Here is a 22,102-nt window from a genome sequence, read left to right on the forward strand (position 1 = left end):
GTTTATCATATTTTGACTTTATAGAAATAGAATTATACAGTGTTGTTTCTTTAGTGTTTGTCAATTTTTGCTCAATCTAATATTTGTAAAATTTGTGTTAATATGTGACATTATCATTTCATTTTTATTTCTGTATAGTATTCCATTGTATAATTAGAGTTTTATTTTTTCATTCTACAACTGGTGAACATGTGGCCTTTTTTCTATTTTGAACTATAATGAAAACATGATGTAAGCTTTCATGCTCATGTCCATTGGTTTCCATGTACAGGCATTTCTGTTGATCATATTTGCAGTAGTAGAATTGCTGTGTGAGTGGATATGTTTATGTTCAGCTTCTGTCAGATCCTGCCACATAGTTTTCCAAAAGATACCAATCCACAGTCCCATCAGCAGTATGTAAGTTCTAGTAGACCTTCTTCTTGTTTACATCTTTTATATTCATTCTGGTGGGTATATAGTGGTATCTAATCGTGATTTTATTTCACACATCTCTGACGACTACTGAGGCTGAGAACCACTGCCCTAGCCTAATAGAAATAGAACACTGCCGCCTTTAACAGTCCAGAGTAGCATAGGTAAGCCTACTGGGGGACATCAGCTCCCTCACTCATATGCCGTGCTGCTGTGTATTGTTTTTGCTGCGTGCAACCAAACTAGTTTGCCATGTAGTCGGTAAGTATGACAGTAACAGTGTAAGCTGAAACACTCACATCTCAATTTTTTCAAGTTTTTATGGGAGTGAGCGCTCGAAACATTGTATGTCAAGACTGTCATAACCTGAGGACCCCCTGTGTAGTTGTCCATTTATTTAGGTGTTTCATTATTCTCAATTATATATATGTGATCCTTTTTTTTCTTTCTTTTTTTTTTGGTTAAGGTCTTGTACATGTTTTGTTAGATTTATTCCTAGCTATTTCCTCTTGTAAATAAGTGTTCTAATTTTATTTTCTAATTATTGGTTGTATAGATAAATACATTTGATTTGAGTTATTGTCCTTATATCCAATAACTTGACTAAATTAACTTATTAATTCTTAGAGGTTCTTTTGGATTTTCTACATACCTAGTCCTGCCATTCATGAATAATACCAGTTTCATTTCTTTTTGACTCTTACACATTTTCTCATTTTATCACTCTTGCCTTATTGCACTGACCAGGGCTTCAAGAGCAGGGTCAGCAGGCGCTGCGCCTCCCAGGGTTTCCCCTGCTCCTCCTCCGCTTTCTCCCCCCAGGTGTGTTTTTCTTGCTTTCTCTTTTGCAGGGGACTTGCAACCAGGGGAGCAATGGGCAGTGGCGGCTTGTCCTGGGCTAACCCCTGAACCTTCTTTTCTATGCCTTTCCAGTGAGCTATAGAGATACAGCATCCTCTCCTCGGCTCTCCTGTTGCTTCTTCTGTCCTAGGCCCTTCCTTGTTTCACTGGTCCTCTCAAAAACAAACAAACAAACACGATTAACAAACTTTTCTGTAAAGGACCAGATAGGAAGGAAGCCAACAATAAATGTATAGACTCTTAAGTGTTTTTGCTAAAAGAGAGTCAGAATGGTCTGGTAGATGAGTCTTGACCAGTTTGTATTAATTCAAAGGGCTGTATGCTATTTTGATAAAAAGGGCCATTTTTACAGGGGATTAGAAAAGGAAAGAATGATTAGTAGCCATGAAAGAGATGGGATAAAACATTCCCCTAGTGGATTGGCAAATGCTGGAAAGTTTATGATTATTTTGAATATGACTAATATAAGCTAATGCTTGTCTCTCTTTTTAAATCTCTAGGAAAAATAGAAATGAAGGTACATATGCACACAAAATTTTGCCTCATTTGTTTGCTGACATTTATTTTTCATCATTGCAACCACTGCCATGGAGAACATGACCATGGTCCTGAAGAGCACCACCGACACCATCACGGAATGACAGAATCGGAGTCCAGCAGATTTTCAGTGCCAGATGCTAAAAATGAAAAAGATTATTATATTGAAAAACTTTTTGACCGTTATGGTGAGAATGGAAGATTATCCTTCTTTGGTTTGGAGAAACTTTTAACAAACTTGGGCCTTGGAGAGATCAAAGTAGTTGAGATTAATCATGAGGATCTTGGCCACGACCATGTTTCTCACTTAGATATCCTGGCCGTTCAAGAGGGAAAGCATTTCCACTCACATAACCACCAGCATTCCCATAAGCATTTAAATTCAGAAAATCAAACTGTGACCAGCATAGCAACAAAAAGATACCATAAGTGTGATCCAGAGAAAGAGACAATTGAAGTATCTGTCAAGTCTGATGATAAACATATGCGTGATCGTACTCATCGCTTATGTCATCACCATTGTTTGCGCCACCACCTCGATCATAATACTACTCGCCATTTTCATAACGATTCCATTCCTCACAGTGAGCATGGAGAGCCTAGCCACGAACCTTCAACAGAGACCAATAAAACACAGGAGCAACCTGAAAGTAAGCTACCAAAAGGAAAGAGGAACAGAAAAAGGAAGAATAATGAAAATTCTGAGGTTATTACACCAGGTTTCCCCCCTAACCATGATCAGGGTGAACAATATGATCATAATCGGGTCCATAAACCTGATCGTGTACATAACCCAAGTCATTCTCATGTACATCTTCAAGAACATAATGGTCACGATCCTGGTCATGGACACCAAGATCCTGATAATGAAGGTGAACTTCGACATACTAGAAAGCGAGAGGCACCACATGTTAAAAAAAGTACAATTTATTCAGCTACTAGTCACAAAGATCATAATGAAGATGACCGTCAACATGAGGTACGTCTAAAAAAGGTGGTTGCTCCATAATTCTCAGTTAATTGTGGAGCGTTTTAGGTAAAAAGGAGTTAATAGAATAGTAAAGTCATATTCAAACTTCTTTCTACGTAATATAAAATTCTTATGTTAAGGAATTAAAATCAGATTAAAGATTTTTTCCCTAGAGTTTTATTTGCATTGTTTGTTCTCAAATTTGGATTCTTAAATTCAAAATATTTAAAGGTTATTTGAAAATGTACCCCTTGGTCCTGGCCAGTTGGCTCAGTGGTAGAGCATTGGCCCAGCGTGTGGAAGTCCGTTTGATTCCTGGCCAGGGCACACAGGAGAAACACCCATCTGCTTCTCCACCCTCCCTCCCTCCTCTTTCTCTATCTCTCTCTTCCCCTCCTGCAGCCAAGGCTCCATTGGAGCAAAGTTGGCCCGGGCGCTGAGGATGGCTCCATGACCTCCGCCTCAGGCACTAGAATGGCTCCAGTTGCAGTGGAGCAACGCCCCAGATGGTTCGAGCATCACGGGCGTGCTGGGTGGATCCCCATCAGGCGCATGTGGGAGTCTGCTGCCCCCCACTTCTCACTTCGGAAAAATACAAAAAAGAAAATGTCCCTCTTATATTCATTCTTTATTTTACTATCTTGCTAATGACTTTCTTTGACATCCCAAATTAGTTTTCGTGGTGTTACTTACTATTAGCTGGTTTCTAGATATTTGGAAATTGAAGTCTTTCTTGTTCAATCTTTCCTCTTGTGAAGTGACTAGACAGTTTATTTTTCATAACTATTAACTTACTGAATTAATAATTATGGAATGGTTCCCAGTCATTGATACAGCTCCAAGTCAGATATTTTGCACATGTGGTAAGTTTGTTTTCTCTATGTCACTTTATCATAGGGCCTGCTTGCTCATGTTATAGTCTTTTCTCAGGCCTTTGACATACTTAGGGTGAAAGCAAAAGGATATAATAGGAAATTCTGATAACAGAATGGTTCTGTTTTTCTTCTAGCTTTTCATAGTTATTTTTGATACTTTCACATTTGATTGATTACTTCTTAGTTTTTTTTAACTATTCACCTTAAACAAATTTATTTTTGTTTCATTAAAGGCATATTAACACCTTCATCTATTATAATTTTTATTACTTTTAAGTTTAGAAAAAATTGTTGAATTTGTTGTTTAATATGTATAAAAAGCAGTATCGTGTACTGTGAAATATGACTTTACCCTTTGTTGTTTATGTCTCGAAGCATGTTTTGCATTTAAGCAAAGGTTGTGTTACTTCTGGATATCTTTGTTACTTCTGAAGAAATATCTTTGTGTTACTTCTGGAGAAATCATATATTTGTTTTTTAGCAGTTATAAACACTGCTAAAATAATAGATAAAGAAATATATTCATTTATTACTATGAATGATATCCTAGAGTCTTTTGTTTTTAATAACTGAACATTATCATTAATGTTTACTCTTTATATTAAACATGTGGGGTCTGCCTCATTGGGCCTGATGCATATTGGGAATTTTCTCAGGGTTTATGGAAATATTGTACGTATTAGATAGGGTAATACCTTATGTTAAAACCTGAGATTTTTTTCTTTTGTTTGTATCTACTGATTTTGTTTTTTGTACATAGATAAAATCATATAATGAGGTAGCAAGTCAATAAGTAACATGCTACCTGAGTGGATATGTATGAAAAAGAGGCAGTACCATCTTTTTCCCTGTAATTTTAGATACTTGGTTTCTTTATGATGGGTTCAAACTTGTTTGCTCTGTGTTTCCTGCTCTGTATTTTCACTCAAAGTAACATTGGATGAAGTTGCCTTTTTTCATCTTCCAGTTTTAGCATTGGGATATTTATATTTAGAATCCCAAATGTAAATCTTTTTGAGTACTTTGGGCAGTAAGAAGTATATCATACTATAATATAAAGTTATTAAAGTATTAAAATTTTATTTAACACTGTTTTACAAGTAAGAATCTTGAGTAATTGATAAATACACTTTGACTAGAGAAGTGGTATTTTTTTTCCTCACCCCTTAAGAATCTTAGGGATATAGTTGGGAATCTCATTTATTAATGGCAAAGATGACTATTTTCATGTATTAAAAGTGGAAAAAATGGTTGAAACTCATAGAAAGTCTTTGGTAAGAAGTTGAATATCTCCATAGCATAAATTGCTATCCAAAAGCTTTATTTCTATATAGATATATGTGTATTAAAAATTATTCTCAAATAATAATTAGAATATTTTCTTTATACAGTAATTTTTTTCTGCATCTTCTTATAATATTCTTTTACTTAATTTGTTTTATCAATTTCCTTGCAGTGTTTGAATGTCACTCAGTTGTTAAAACACTATGGTCATGGTGTGAACTCTCCAATCTCAGCTGATCTGTTTACAGACCTTTGCCCTGCATTGTTATATCAGATTGACAGCAGACTTTGTATTGAGCATTTTGACAAACTTTTAGTTGAAGATTTAAGTAAGGATAAAAATATGGTTGCTGAAGATAAGGCAAATATAGGGGCATCAGGTAAGAAAGATTTAAGTTTTTTTCTCCTTAAAATATACTACTTTTTAAAAATATAGTTTAATTAGAAAGTAATTTCAGATATGTGTGTTTTAAAAACATTGGGGGCAGATAGGAGGTACAGTACAATTTACTTATCTCTTCTGGCCTCACAAAGGAATTTTTTGCTAGAGATCTAGATTAAAATGGATATATAGGTTTGTGATAAATGTATCTTTCTTAATGAGTAAATGTAAATAACAGGACCTCTAAAATTATTTGGTGTCTTAATAGCTTAACATTTGGCAGGGTTTGAGGGCCTCTGGTGAAAAGCTAAGATTATTAAGTTTTTTAAGAAGTACAAAGGGAAGCCAGTGTGGTTCAACTCTAGGAATGTCTCAGAAATGCCAATATTTGGCAAATGAACTTCCTCATGGGCACTTCAAGAGAGCTTCAACTAAGGTAAAAGCAACACTATTTTAAACCTCTTTCTGGGCTCTTTTTTTTTCATATCTGGTTGACTAAATAACTCCACTTTGGTATTAATGGGTACCTTGCACTTAGTATTTCCAAACTATTCCAGAAACAGTTTGAATACCTTTTATTGAATCTCAAATGCCACTAAAAATCCATGCTTTTGATAATACACTGCTCATAAAAGTTAGGGGGTGTTTCAAAATGAATAGGAAGCGATAAGAAAAAGAAGCATTTGATTTCTTTTATTGAACAAGAACATCAGAAAAGCAAACGACAAGTCAAAAAAAGTTGTTTGATTATGCAAGACCAACTTTTATTTCATTGGTGAAAGTACACTCTACAAAAGGCTGAAAGTACTGGAGTATCTGCACGTTCCCTGATCCCCTAATTTTTGCGAGAAGTACAGTGTGTCCGTAAAGTCATGATGCACTTTTGACTGGTCACAGGAAAGCAACAAAAGACGATAGAAATGTGAAATCTGCACCAAACAAAAGGAAAACCCTCCCAGTTTCTGTAGGATGATGTGGCAGCATGTGTGCATGCACAGATGATGAGGTAACACCGTGTATACAGCGGAGCAGCCCACAGCCATTCCAGTCAAGATGTGGACGGTACAGAGGAAAGTTCAGTGTGTTCTGTGGCTTGCTAAATTTGAATCTGTGACCAAAGTGCACCGTGAATATCGGCGTGTTTATAACAAAGCGCCATCACATAGGAATAACATTACTTGGTGGGATAAGCAGTTGAAAGAAACCGGCAGTTTGGTGGAGAAACCCCGTTCTGGTAGGCCATGGGTCAGTGACGAGTCTGTAGAGGCTATACGGGATAGCTACCTAAGGAGTCCTAAAACGTCTGTGTGTGAGCCCACATCGAATTGCACTGAATAGGTATGAAACTGGGAGAGTTTTCCTTTTATTTGGTGCAGATTTCTCATTTCTATCGTCTTTTGTTGCTTTCCTGTGACCGGTCAAAAGTGCACCATGACTTTACAGACACACTATATCTGAAAATCTGACTTTTTTTCCTCTTTATGTTTTTATTTTGTTTCCTTTTTTTCCTTATATAATCAGTTATTAAGTCCAGTTGAGTCTTCTTCTCTTAAATATTTCCTAACTCTGTTCACTATGTCATAACTTTAGGTCTGGTCCTTCTTGGTTTTTTACTGAATTGTGGAAATAACTTTATAACCTTTCCTGCCTGTAGATCATCTTTGACACCAAAGCTAGATTTGTCTTTCTAAAATGCAAATGAGAATCTTACATAAATTTTTTTCTTTATAGTGATGGCTGACATTATATTTTTATTTTATATGTTAACGACTACAAATTGCAGGCACTATTCTAAACTCAATTTATTGACTCCTCTCAACAGTTGTGTGAGGTGGACAATGTTATCCTAATAACTTTGCCCAGATCTCAGAGCTAGTAAGAAATAATGCTTGGATTCAAGCCTAGGAAGTTTTTAACTATTTTGTTACCCATGTGCTAAATGTTGTACATGCTTTTTTCTTTTCATTAAATTTTAACAATAACCGCCCTGGTTGGGTAAGCTTGGTTGGTTAGAGATCTTTCTGAAGTGCTGAGGTTGCTGGTTCGATCCTGTTTAGGGCACATACAAGAACAGATCGATGTTCCTGTCTCTCTCTCTTTCCCTTCCTCTCTCGTTAAAATCATTAAATTAAAAAAAAATGTCTAGCAAAAATTTTAATAATAACCTATTAAATTTTTATTTGCTCGAGCTATGATATGACTCTTAAGGATAAGGAAGTGAGGGTAAGAAAAGTTTAGAAACTTTGCCAAAATTCCTGGCCTAACAAATGATAGAACCCACCAACGCTAAAGCTTGTCTGATAAATCCTCTGGGCAGTTAATCACTATGCGTTATCTTCCAAATTTAGTTAATTCTGGTATCACTTTGGTGATTGTTGCCATATATCTTTACATTATATTTTTCATTAGGTCTCTAATAATTTTCTTTATATCTTTTATATTGTAAGCAATAATATTTGAGAAAAGGATTTGATGTGATATGTTGGTTATATTTTTCCTCATATATTTTAGGAAACTGCATTATGCTCTATGTATTGCAGTTTTTTTTCAACTGCCAGTCCTTGAAAGAGTTAACCACCTTGATGCTGTATAAAGATTATAGAGCCTATAATTTCCAACAACATCAGGGTAGTCAACTCTTTCATGGACCGGCATGAAATTTTTGGTGAACTGGCAATTGAAAACACTTCTATATTGTTCAAAGTCCAGAGTCCTTTATTTGGCCAGTTAGGCTTACTAAAATGTAAGTGCTGGCTACTGTCTTCCATTTTTCTGCCCCATCATTCATTTCTTTCTTCTTAGCTCCAACCATAACAAACTGCTGATACTAGATTATGTTGTTTCTTCCTCATTTTTCTCTGCCTTTTTACATTCTAAACCTCTCTCTACTTGACTGACTACTATGATTCCTCAAAAAATTCAGCTTGAGGATGAACCCCTCTGGGATAATTTACCAGTCATCCTAAGGTTAATTAAGGCTCCTTTTTTGACACCCTCTGGATATTTCTACTATAGTACAGAGCTTGGGGTTTTTTAATTGGATTAGCTATCTATTTTTGTTGGATTTATTTTGCTTAAAGGAAGTGATGGGGTCTTTCATCTCAGTATCCCTAGTGTCTAAGACAGTGGTTCTCAAAGTGTGCGCCCTAGAAGATTTCCAGGTGTGCCCTATGGTATTCCAGAGAAATATGTGCCTGTTGGGGACCAAAAAACCAACAGGGTTTTTGGAGTTTAGATTTTTGGGGAACAGAGGTGTGGGAATTGGCTATAAGCTGACAGTCTGCTCAACCCCCCACCTCACTTGCCTGATTAGGTTGCAAAAGGCTGTTAAGCTGTGGTGCTGGATTGTTTACACTACCCCCCATGTTCCCCGGAAAGACTGGAGGCAAGTTTCTTCTATCCTTTGTTTGGTGTAAAGTTAAGATGGTATGTATAGTGAGGGTTTTCTGCACTCAACACAATTAGGAGTAAAAAGAGAGGAATTCTTCAATGTATTGAAGAGGAAATGAGAGTTTGCCTTTCAAATATATACCCAAACATTGAAGAAATCGCTAGGATACATCAGGCTCATGTTTCTCATAAACACAAGAATGAAAAAACTTAACACATTTGCTCCAGGATCTGCTGAATTTACTAAATCTTACTAAGAGTGTGTGTGTGTGTGTGTGTGTGTGTGTATAAAGATAACTTTTTTGTCATCTTTTTATTTTTTAACCCCTATTTTTTACAAATTCTAAAAAGCATAACTAAAAAAATGTAACATAAAAGTGTTTTTTAATGTCAGAATAAATTTAATTTTGTCGTATTTATTTTATTTAATTACCATAAAAGCACACTTGGACTTTATATTTTTTCTTTAATATTTGACTTAATTATTATAACGTATTTCTCAGAAATTTGTATATAGCGTGCCTTCAATTATTTGTAGGATTTTAAATGTGCCCTGACTTCAAAAAGTTTGAGAACCACTGGCCTAAGATAAAGGCTATCTTGGACAAAAAGTAAGCACTCATGTATTGATTAAATTAATAGCTTAATATTAGTCTGTAAGCATTCAGTTATAACCCAAGAGACACTTGTTGAAAATGAGTCTTTGAAGATCATCTTATGAGTATATCAATCACTCTAATGTACTTAGGTAGATAATGTTCTATGCATGGGATTTTTATGAACTTCATCATGTGCAAAAACATGGTGAACACAGTTCTGGTTGAAATGAGCAAGGTATAGTGGTGCTATTTTCTAGTCATTAATGGGACAAAATCGATATTTATAAACATGAACTAAAAACAGATTTTGATAAAAGACTGAAAGGACAGGATTTAAAAGTTTTTTCTTACCATAGTAATAAGGTTTAAGAATATTCCATTTTAGTGTGTGAATTTTTCTTGGGATAGAGATATTTAAAGCTCAAAAGAGTACTGATCAAAGGAAATGCTCTCAATATAACAAAGTAAATCTTTAAGTACTATCATTAGTTAATTTTTTCGCAATAGGACTATTTAGAGTAGATAATTTAATCACAATACCCTATATTGGAACCTTACCATGTGCTATTTAAACACTTTTATAAGTGCTTAATATCCTTAGTTTAATTGTTAAACCCATGGGATATAGGCACTTTTATTAACTTCTGTTTGCTGAGGAAAGGAGGCTTTGAGAAGTTACGTAACTTCCCTAAGGTCACATAGCTGCCTGAAAGGAACTAGAGTATTCTACGTCTGAAAGCCTATGAACTATCAGAAAGAGAAACTAAGAAAACAATCCCATTTACAATTTCAACAACAACAAAAAAGTAAGGTACCTAGAAATAAATGTAACTGAGGAAGTAAAAGACCTGAACTCAGAAAATTGTAAGATACTGAAGAAAGAAATTAAGGAAGGTAGAAATAAGTGGAACCATTTACCATGTTCACGGATAGGAAGAATTAACATCATTAAAATGTCCAAGTTACCCAAAACAATCTATGGATTTGACACAATTTCTATCAAAATACCAATGGCATATTTCATAGAACTAGAAGAATATTCCAAAAGTTTATATGGAACCACAAACAGTCCCAAATAGCCTCAGCAATCTTGAGAAAGAACAGCAAAGTTGGGAGGTATCATGTTACCCGATATCAAACTATACTATAAGGTCATGTTAATAAAAATAGCCTGGGCCTGACCTGTGGTGGCGCAGTGGATAAAGCATCAACCTGGAACACTGAGGTTGCCAGTTCGAAACCCTGGGCTTCCTGGTCAAGGCATTGTATCAGAAGCAGCTACTACTGCTTCCCACTCTTCCCCTACCTTTCTCCCTCTCTCTGCTTTCTGAAATCAGTAAATAAAATCTTTAAAAAAGAAAAAAATAGGTGTTTTCAAAAAAAGTAGCATGGTACTATAGATCAATGGAACAGAATAGAGAGCCCAGAAATAAGTGACACCTTTATGGTCAACTGTAATAATAAATATCAAAGGAGGCAAGTATATACAATGGAGTAAAGCAGTCCCCTTAATAAATGGTGTTGGGAATATTGGACAGGTACATACAAAAAAATAAAACAAGATCACTTATTACACCGTACACGATAATAAACTCAAAGTTATTTAAAGATTTAATGTAAGACTTGAAGCCATGCTAATCCTAGAAAAAAACATAGGCAGTAAAACTTCAGACATTTCTTGTGATAATATTTTTTCTTGTATATCTCTTTGGGCAAGTGAAACAAAAGAAAAAAATAAATGACACTATATCAAACTACAAAGTTTTTGCACAGCAAAGGAAGCTATCAACAAAATGAAAAGACAGCTAGACAGCTGATAAGGGGTTAATATTTAAAATTCATAAAGAACTCAACATTGAAAAAACAAGCAATCCAGTTAAGAACTGGGCAAAGGACCTGAATAGACATTTCTCCAAAGAGGACATACAGATGGCCAATAGACATGAAAAGATGCTCAATGTCAGTAATCATCAGAGAAATGCAAATTAAAACCACAATGGGATTATCACTTCACACCTGTCAGTGACTCATCAATAAATCAACAAACAAGTGTTGGTGAGGATGTGGAGAAAAGGGAACCCTTGTGCACTCTTGGTGGGGATGCAGATCGGTGCAGCCTCTGTGGAAAGCAGTATGGCGTTAACTCAGAAAATTAAAATTGGAACTGTTTTATGACCCAGTGATTCTACTTCTTGGAATATATCCAAAGAAACCCAAAACATTAATATGGAGGAATATGTGCATCTTTCTTTTCATTGCAGCATTATTTACAGTAGCCAAGATTTGGAAGCTGATCAAGTGCCTGTCAGTAGATGACTGGATAACACTGGTACATTTACACAGTGGAATATTACTTAGCTGTAAAAATAGAAGGAAACCTTACTTTCATGACATCACTGGTGGACCTGAAGAGCATTATGCTAAGTAAAATTAGCCAGTCAAAGAAAGACAAATACCATATGATTTCACTTATATGTGGAATCTAATAAAATAAGCAAACAAACAATAGAAACAGACTCACAGATAAGAGAATAGATTTGACAGCTGTCAGAGATGTGGGTGAGGTTGCGGGTATGTGAAATAGGTGAAGGGAGTAAGCTAAAAAACAAACCTCATTGATAGAGACATAAACGTTGATTAGCAGAGGGAAAGGGGGTGGATACAGGTAGAAGAGGGTGGATACAGGTAGAAGAGGGTAAAGGGGATAAATGGTGATGGAAGGAGAGTTTGGGTGGTGAACACACAATACAGTGTACAGATGATATAGAATTGTGTACTTGAAATCTGGACAATTTCTTTTTTTTTTTACAGGGATAGAGAGAGAGAGAGAGGGATAGACAGGGACAGACAGGAACAGAGAGAGATGAGAAGCATCAATCATCAGTTTTTCGTTGCGACACCTTAGTTGTTCATTGATTGCTTTCTTATATGTGCCTTGACTGGACCTTCAGCAGACTGAGTAACCCTGTGCTCGAGCCAGCGACCTTGAGTCCAACCTGGTGAGCTTTTTTTGCTCAAGCCAGATGAGCCCAAGCTGGTGACCTCTGGGTCTCGGACCTGGGTCCTCCGCATCCCAGCCTGACGCTCTATCCACTGCGCCACCGCCTGGTCAGGCCGAAATCTGGACAATTTTATTAACCTATGTAGCCCCGTAAATTCAATGAAACTATAATAAAAAATTTAAAAATCCTATACTTGTAACTGCAGTGTTTTTAATCTATGCCATGCTTGACTACTTTCTGCTAAAAAGGTTCTTAAATATGTTTTGCTAGAATAGGACAGGGAGATAAAGAGTTATATTTAGTTATATGTAGTAGTGTTTTAATAAGTAATGCAGATATAGACATGAAAGTAGTATACAGGTAAATTTTGATATAAATTAGTATTGCTATGAGTATAGATTAATAAGAAAAAATACAATAGCCCTCACTGGATACTTCAGTTGGTTAGAGCATCTTCCTGAAGCTCAGAGGTTGCTGATGCGATTCCCCGGTCAAGGCACATACAGGAGCAGATCGATGTTCCTGTCTTTCTCCCTTTTTCTCTCAAACCAATAAAGTAGACATTAAAAAAATATATAAGAATAGTCTTCTGGGTAGACAGACTGGGTTTAGTCTGGTATGATCAGTAAAGGGAGAGAAAGTGAGTCCACACCCTAGATCTGAACACTGATCTTTGGAGAGATATATTATGTCCCCTTTGCTGGTTTCCTTTCCACTGTTCTTGGTGGATAAGTCAGTATCTTGAGAGCTACAGTCTTTCTCAGGTGCTTCTAAATTCCCATTGTGACAGCAGAGAAGGGGAAGCTAGGCCTGAGTTTATTTAACTTAATTTTAAAAAGTCTTTTTTTCTTAACAGAAAAATGGAGATGGATGAGATCGTCACGTCTAGAGTTAAAACTAATAGCTCTTTTTATTTATAAGGCTTGGAAAAAATTCTACTCTTTTGGTTTTATATAAACTGGATTCTGACAGTTTTCTATGTTGTAATATTGGCATAATCTGTATATTATAAGGTGTTGAGAGATGCTTGACTATAGTAATATTGAAAATTACAGTTTATTCAATATGAAAAAGCCTTAGAGGAAAGTGCTCTTGCTCTGAAGACAAATACATTATTAATAGTGAATATTGATTAGTTGTTATAGCAGTTAGAAATGAAGCCAAATTAATATGTCCTAATAGATGTTAATAATTGTTAGAGAGAAAGCCCTGCTAGAAATTATTTTTAGTGACTGCTGCACCATTAAGGAAGTTTAACTTGTTTTATATAAATATCCTCATAGTATCACAGCTACTACTACCTCATTAACTGTTCAAAGACTGCTGTAAACCAAATAAGCTATATACTTACTGTGTATGGTAGAAATTGTTTGTTTCACAAGACTGGCTCATTTGGTCTTAGAGTTGACCCTAGCTTAATTACCAAGGGGGGTTGTGAATAGGTCGTTAAGCATTTTCTGCCAATTAAAATGCTGAAACAGTTTAGAAAACTGCCATCTTGCACAAGCTTTGAACCAAGTTAATTAGAAAGTTTCCACAGATGAGTGCTTCTTTTTGAAAGAATGTATTTTCTCTAGATAATGAGAAAGGGAGTTGGTGAATAACTGAGCTTGAAGACCTTGAACGTTTAAAGTGACCTAATTTGTAGAATAAGTGAAGCCTGTTTCAGACATTTAGTGTTTTTTTTTTTTTAATTGCATTTGGTATCTTGGGTACAAATAAAACATTTGTTTGCCAGTTGTAGTAAATAGTTTGTATATTGTTAGTTTGGTATAAGTTTTTATAAAAGATGCCTTTATTATTTTGTTTTTGTTTTTGCTTTACACCAAATAAATTGTGATTGAAAAAGCACAATAATTTGGTTAGAAATCAGAAGAATTTTATTACCCAAATCACTTTTTTCAATGCCTAGAAATTATGATAGTGCTTATTTAAGCTTAAATGTAAATATTATTCTAAAAAGTGAGGTTTGTTTTATTCATTCATTTATTTATTTATACTTAGTAAATTATACAGAAAGCCAAATTGGAGGAAAGAGAGTTTGGGGTTGGGTGTGGAGAAGAGATGATATCAAGGAAAATAGACCTAAATTATCCTTATAAAAATAAATGAAATACAATAAAGCTACCAGTATTAAGGCTTTTGTACGTCATATGAGTATGTTGCTATTTTAGGCTGATACAGTTTCTTACATTTTGTTTCAGAAAGATTTACTAAGATTACAGTATGTTAAGATACTTGACTTCCTTTAATACTCACAGGAGAGGTTTTTAATTATATTCTTAAATAAACTGTTTTGCTGTGGCTCTGCCTTTAAAATGGGTAAAATTTTACTTATATTCTAGATATTAAGAGTGAAGCACAGCCTGAAGTCATTTTAAATCCCTATTTCTGATTAGGTGGGCCACTGAAGATACTATTAATAATTTGGTCTGAGTTTCTTATATGGTTATTTTGTTTTGTTTTGATTTTAAACACAACAGTGCCAAAATATAACGCCTCAAAAACGTAGTTTAGGTAAGGTAACCTATTATTCACGACTCATTTATCTTATGTTTATTCTTCTTGGGAGCCTTCTGGCTTATGTTGTCATACTAATGTTGACTGTTAATTTCTTTCCTACAGCATGGATTTGTGGTATCATTTCTATCACTGTCATCAGCCTGCTTTCCTTGCTGGGCGTGATCTTGGTTCCCATCATCAACCAAGGATGCTTCAAATTTCTTCTCACGTTCCTTGTTGCTCTTGCTGTAGGAACAATGAGCGGAGATGCCCTTCTTCATCTACTGCCCCATGTAAGAGATCCTTTTTAAACTTAAAAAAATTGAAAAAAATGTTTAAGTAACAGGGTCTTTTATTAGCAGGCTTTAGCACAGTTTATGTTTGTGCTATTTTATTTGCTTAATAAGATAAAATGCTTATTTTTCATTTGAACAGTTTTAATAGCAATATTTTTGAAATAAATTGAATCATTATATTTTAAAATAGCAAAAATACTGGTAATGTCAGTTTTATGTTCACCTGTTGCAGTGCATGCATATTATGTACACTTTAAATAGTATGTCTTACAGATTTGTGGGGGTTTTTTGTTTGTTTTTTGTGTGTGTGTCAGAGACAGAGAGAGGGAAAGATAGGGACAGACAGACAGGAAGGGGGAGAGATGAGAAGAATCAATTCTTCGGGGCACATTAGTTGTTTGTTGATATGTGCCCTGACCAGGGGGTTACAGCAGACTGAGTGACCCCAAGCTGGTGAGCCTTGCTCAAACCAGATGAGCCTGTGCTCAAGCCGGCAACCTTGAGGTTTCAAGCCTGGGTCCTCTGCTTCCCAGTCTGACACTCTATACACTGCGCCACGGTCTGGTCAGCCTATACCTTAGAGTTTTATAGGGCAGTTATACTTCACTAAAGCTAAAAAAATTAAAACCTTAAAAACAAAACAGAGCCTGACCAGGCGGTGGCACAGTGGATAGAGCATTGGACTGGGATGCAAAGGACCCATGTTCGAGACCCCAAGGTCGCCAGCTTCAGCGCGGGCTCATCTGGTTTGAACAAAAGCTCACCAGCTTGGACCCAAGGTCACTGGCTTGAGCAAGGGGTTACTCGGTCTGCTGTAGCCCACGGTCAAGGCACATATGAGAAAGCTGTCAATGGGCAACTAAGTACCACAATGAAAAACTGATGATTGATGCTTCTCGTCTCTCTCCGTTCTTGTCTCTCTGTCCTTACCTATCCCCCCCCCCCGTCTCTGTAAAAAAAAACCAACAACAACAAAAAAAAAACCCAGAAACTTGCTCTATTGGCGGTTCTGAAAATAAATACCTAAAAATTAATCAGCAGTATGTTTTTTTTTATCTGTATGGTATATTAAAAAAGCTTTTAGAAAAATGTGTAAGGGATCTATAATGATTGTGCATGTAGCCAGTGTACCACAGGCATCTTTTTATTAGATGAGGGGAGGGGAGATAGTGAGGCAGACTCTCACTTGTGCTCTAACCAGGATCTACCTGGCAACCCCATCATGGGCTGATGCTTGAGTACTAAGCTATTATTAGGGCCTGAGACTGATGGCTTCAGTAGTGCTATCCTCAGTGCCCAGGGCCACGCTCGAACCAATCAAGCCATTGGCTGCAGGAGGGGAAGAGGCAGAGAAGGGGGAGAGGCAGGGGGCGAGAAGCAGATGGCCACTTCTCCTGTGTGCCCTGATTGGGTTTTGACTCCAGGACATCCATACACCAGGCTGACGCTCTATCCACTGGGCACCTGGCCAGGGCCACAGGTATCTTTATTTGAGCAACAGTAGGTAGACGTACTCATTTAACAATTACAGGTTTTTAGTTCTTTATACATTAGGCCATTTATCTTTTTCACCTGGCATACCACTACTTTTCTAACATTTAGGTATGCTTCTAATGATATGATCATAAGTCTATTACTTCTAGTGCCTAGTTTATACCTTCTAAAATCTATCTGTTACCAGTTAGGAATATTTATTTGATACAATGTTACTGCTTTTATGTCACAATATAAAAATAGTGGGGCTTTTTTATTCCAAATATAAAATGACAGGCTTGAATTATTATATTCTTTCCACCTTTTCTCTGGGGTATTTGAGAGACAATTAATTATATTTGTGTGTTGTGTGTACCTTTTCTCTCCTGCACCATTGCTTGAGAATTTCAGATCTAGTATCTAGAACAATGTATGGCATTGCCTTTTTAAGAAATTGATCAATAATAAATTAATCTTAAAATCAAACACAAGTTTTCTCAAGTTCATTCATTGTAAATTACTTACGTATTTTCCCCTTTACTTTTACGCCTTGCTCGCCTTTTCTACCAGCCATTAGGAATAGCTACAGTCTGTTTGAGAACTGGGCCTCATAAAACCAGTTGAAGTGAGAACAGAATTCATGCTGTTTAACTTTTTTTTTAAAGAAATGTTAATTAAATAAAGCTAATACCTTTTTGAATGATATTACCTCATTTGAGAGGTTTAGAAACCTCTTCTGTTGACCACTAGCAAATAAGGAAAGAGTACAAAAGTTATAAGCAAGAAAAATACTTAAGAATAGTTCTCTAATATTTAAAGTTCTCTAAGATTAATATTGTGAAACTTTCATATTTCACAATTAAAAATAACTTTATTACTATATATATTTCCTTTTGCTATTTGTTTTAATTGAGCACATGATTCAGTATATACTTTGGTATATACTGAAAGAAAATTAGATTTCATAAGAAAATTAAGATTTCAGGGAGTCACAAATGATCACCTACTGGTAAATTAGTTTTGTTGTAGTTTTATTAAATATTAGGCATTTATCATGGTCATGTTCATTTAAATTTACAAAGGACCCATGACTCCCTACTATATTACTGCTGATCTGGTTTTCTCACTGTAGTATGTATCTTAATCCCTATAGACGTTTGAGTTTGTGGAATTTGTTTTAGACTTACCGTGAAATGTAGTACTCTAGGCTACTGAATATAGCAAAATTAAATGGAAGACTACTTAATATTTAAATGAGATATGTTTAGGAAGCACTTTCAAAATCAAAAAGTATTTTTTTAAAAAAGTATTTTTTTTCCTGTGTCCTCTACGAGATTATTTTCTCAGAATTTAAAATGGCTTTTAATAACTTGTTTAGCAGTTTTTCTTGTTCTTAATAATAGTCTCAGGGTGGACATGATCACAGTCATCAACATGCACATGGACATGGACATTCTCATGGACACGAATCTAAGACATTTTTGGAAGAATATGATGCTGTATTGAAAGGACTTGTCGCTCTAGGAGGCATTTACTTGTTATTTATCATCGAACACTGCCTTAGAATGTTTAAGCACTATAAACAGCAAAGAGTAAGTACTTCTTCACTGTTTATTTCATTTTCTGGGATGTAAAACTCAAAGACCATCATTTTCTGGCCATATGCTTAATTATGGTGTTGGTGTGCATTAAATACCTTTTAATAGATTATCTTCACAGGAATAAATGGCTTTGATCTTGGCCATTTTTTGTCATTACATTTATTTTGGTATTTATGGTCAAGATAAAGAAAGCAGTCTTAGTCTCAGATAATTTGTTACATCTTACCTAATTGACTTTAAATAGAATGGAAAAATCTATTGGACAACTTATGCTTATAAAAATTTAAAACTATAAATAGAAGCAAGTTTCATTAGTCTTTTAGGTAATATTTTCACGTAAAAGTGACTTTTATTGTCATATATTTTAATGAAAGTGTTTTCAGGCAAACATTTCTGATAAAGCAAGCATTTGCTTTATCAGAAAACTTTGCTACTGGTGGAAATATAGAGACAACAATTATTTAGTTTCAGGGAGCTTGGTAGAAAGAAAATACAATAAAATGAAGGAAATGGTGATAACTCTCAAGAGTGACATAAACACTTGGGAGTTGATGCTTAGACTGTTGATCGAATACCCTGCTTGTCATGAACTGTCTGTTTAGTGTCACGTTTATGAGAATACCATAAATATCTAGAATTGTTCCCCCAAGAAGGTAAGTTCAGGGCTACTACCATTCACCGTGAATATACCCTCCCTGTTCATATTAGTTTGTATGTGTAGCTAAAGCTCTTTCTTGAATATATCTCCCTAACATGTTTATGATACCAATGCTGATTATTTTCAGTATACACTCCTTAAATAAGTGAATCTAGAGAACATTTTTAGGAAGCTTTTCACAAAGAAGGATTAAAAATGTCTTACATTGTGTTAGTTAACTATAAATATTAAAAAAAAAACTTTTTCCTCAAGAACATTGAATAGTTGTGATCATAATATATATAGTCCATTTGTGATACAACTTTTGTACTGTTTTTATGTATATGTATTTTTGTATGTGTATATGTTGTGTATATATCTCCATGAGACAAAATGAATCGTTTGTAATAGAGCTCTGAACTGGGATTCAGGGGGAGTGATTCTAGTTCTTGCTCAGCCACAAAACAACTAAAACCATGATTCATTCCTTGTCATTTCCAGTTGCTATCTAAATCTATGGGAAATAAAACCTACTTCTCATTTTTATTTTTATATCATTTCCAGTAGTATATTTAACTTTAATTGCATCCAAAGGGGCACACATTGAGATGGTGTGCTTAGGGGAGTATTATCTGAGGAATGGTAAAGGGAAATGGGGAGGATCAGCTTACAGAAAAGTGAAGAGGATTTTTAACAGCCTTTGGTTTTTGAAGGGTTGTATGGAAGGTCATGTGGATGGGTGAAGAGCAGACTATGGTGGGAGGGATGCCGACATAAGAGTGGCTGCAGGGAAGTGAGTCAGGGAAGGAGATCTCTACCAAATCAGTGAGAAGAGAGGTGACATGGGCTTCAACTAAAGTCATGGCATACGGAATGGGGAAGAGGAGGTGATTAAGAGAAGTGTTAAAATGAAAGAATTAAGACTTGATATTTGATTAGATGTAAGAAATACAAGAATTTAGAGTCCATCTCTGTGTGTACGTAATTTACAACAGTTACATATTACAGAATATGTAAAGAGGTTTTAGAATTTTTCCAGTTATATATAACACTGAAGCTGCAGATAGTATTTAATATGTATAAATTATTAGAGACTGTATAATTTACAGATTAGTGCAGAATAAATAAGTTTTCTTTTTGTAATTTAATCATGATCTCATTTTGAATCTAAATTTATCTGAAAAAGTAAACACATTTATTTTTGTAAAGAAAACTAATGTAGGATAACAGAATTGCAAAAACATGGCAGCCTTTTCTAAAGCTGAAATTGTGGCAAATAAAAAACTGAAGGGAATACATTTGACAAGGGGTATTGCAAATCTAATAATAAAGAATTCTTCAACTATATCAAGGAAAGGTATCTAGGCAGATAAAACAGTACGTCTCCTTTATGATAACTAGGAAAACAGGTCATCTAAAATGAAAAAGTATAGCATATTTGAAGAAAGGAGAGTAGTGATATGTGAATACAGCAGACATTTTATTGTTCGATAGAAGAGTCAACTGTTGGAAGGAAGCTTTCAGAGCAGAAGTTAAATAATACACTAGGTAATGGCTGGTTTCAACAAGACTGAAGCTTTCAGGGTAATGATGTGGCAAGTTTTTAGGGAAGTGGACAGTTAGAACCAAAGCAATCAATTAAAGTAACAGCTGGTGTTTGCATTTTCTTCTTTACTTTGAATATCCCACTCATTGACTTTTGTACTGTTTTTGGCGCCTCCTTCTTCCTCTTCCCTCCCCCCCTTTTATTCATGAATTGTTTCTTTTCTTTAGGATGACTCCGTATTTTTTCTTTGAACATTTTCTATTTTCCCAGTTTCTGTTATCTATTATTCTGAAGCAGAACAAGTGAAAACTTAATGGCTTATAACAGCGGTTCTCAACCTGTGGGTCGCGGAAATACAAATTTTAGCTTTAGGTGAGGACCCCTGTGTTTTGGTCGTTCGACCCCCGCCGGGGTCGCGACCCACAGGTTGAGAACTGCTGGCTTATAACAACAATTAATAATTTCTTTTAATTCCATCAGGAATTTAGGCAGGATTCAACTGGTCATTTTTTGTTTTTTAACTTTTATTATTTATTTATTTATTTGTTTATTTTTGCTTCACTTGGTGTCTTCTAGACTCACTCTCCACTACAGTGAAACTCAGCTGGTCTGGGCAGGGCCCGGCTGAAAGTTCAAGAATGCCTCATCCATGTCTGTATGTCTCCATCTTGGTACTTTCCCACATGGCCTCTTGTCAAAGTCCAGACTGAGCTTCTTCACAGCATAGTGGCTTTCTTCCCTGAGCAAAAGCAAAAGGTGCCAGGCCTCTTTCAGACTAGTCCCAGTTTTGGGGACAGCATCACTTCTGTTGGTGAAGGCAAGTCAGAAGGCCAGCCAAAATTCAGGTGCAGGGGAATAGACTTACCTTCTAATGCGAGGAGAAGAGTGTCAGACAGGAAGGGAAGGGATTGGTGGTGGCCATCTCTGAAGACTGTTACTCACTCAACTAGCCATACAGGCTTCTTACATAGCAGTTAGAAGACTTAAACATCTGAAACATAGTTCACAGCCTATAAGCAAAACCGACTACAACAAAAAGCGCTGCCAGTCAGTGAGCAGCCTCCCAGAGAATACTGCCTTTACTTTCACACTGTTCTGACATATTTGATTATTTGTTCTCTTACATTAACATGGATGAGAAGGTAGAACTCATGGTGGAAGAGTTACATTGATAACAGTAGAAAGCAGACTAGTAATAGATAAGAAAATTCAAACCTAAACAATGAAATAAAATAATTAAAATTTATTAGTAATTGAGGACAGATTGAATGAGAAACAAAACTTGTCTTTATTGCAAAGGTTAGGATCAGTGACAGGTAATTTTCATACATCACCTCATTTAATCTTCGTATGTTTATCATTTTCATTTTACAAATGAATAGTCTTATGTTTAATAAGTTTAACATCTCATAGAAGTTAATTGCAGATTTGGTATTTTAACTCAAATTTGACTCTTCATTATATCACAGGCAGGGAAATGTGAGATTGCATTAATCACAGAATAAAATTCGAAGAAGTAAGCATTAGTTTTCGGAACTTCCTCTTCTCACACACTGTTAGATAAAGATCGATTACATATGTATATTTCACACATTTCATTTGGGTTGTTTATAATAATATGGTACTGTGTATCCTATTCTTAACTGAATTAGATGAATTTGAACCTTTTAGTTGAGTATTTAAAAAACCCCATACAAATATAGTTGGATTTTCATCTAGTTAGACCCTTGATT

At 35.4% G+C, this 22,102-nt stretch overlaps 1 protein-coding gene across 4 annotated transcripts in view; it reads left to right on the forward strand.

The window, feature by feature from the left end:
* The window catches only part of SLC39A10 (solute carrier family 39 member 10), a 191,813-nt gene that overhangs the window by 150,074 nt on the left and 19,637 nt on the right, over positions 1–22,102 (forward strand). For all 4 annotated transcript variants that reach the window (XM_066345181.1, XM_066345182.1, XM_066345183.1 and 1 more), the window contains 4 exons: positions 1,776–2,791; positions 5,114–5,321; positions 14,940–15,109; positions 17,989–18,177. In XM_066345181.1, coding sequence (XP_066201278.1) covers positions 1,787–2,791; positions 5,114–5,321; positions 14,940–15,109; positions 17,989–18,177 — 1,572 coding nt within the window. In that variant the 5' untranslated portion in view covers positions 1,776–1,786. The remainder of the gene's footprint in view (positions 1–1,775; positions 2,792–5,113; positions 5,322–14,939; positions 15,110–17,988; positions 18,178–22,102) is intronic.

The sequence above is a fragment of the Saccopteryx leptura genome, chromosome 7 (genome assembly GCF_036850995.1).
Source record: "Saccopteryx leptura isolate mSacLep1 chromosome 7, mSacLep1_pri_phased_curated, whole genome shotgun sequence".
Taxonomy (NCBI): Eukaryota; Metazoa; Chordata; class Mammalia; order Chiroptera; family Emballonuridae; genus Saccopteryx; species Saccopteryx leptura.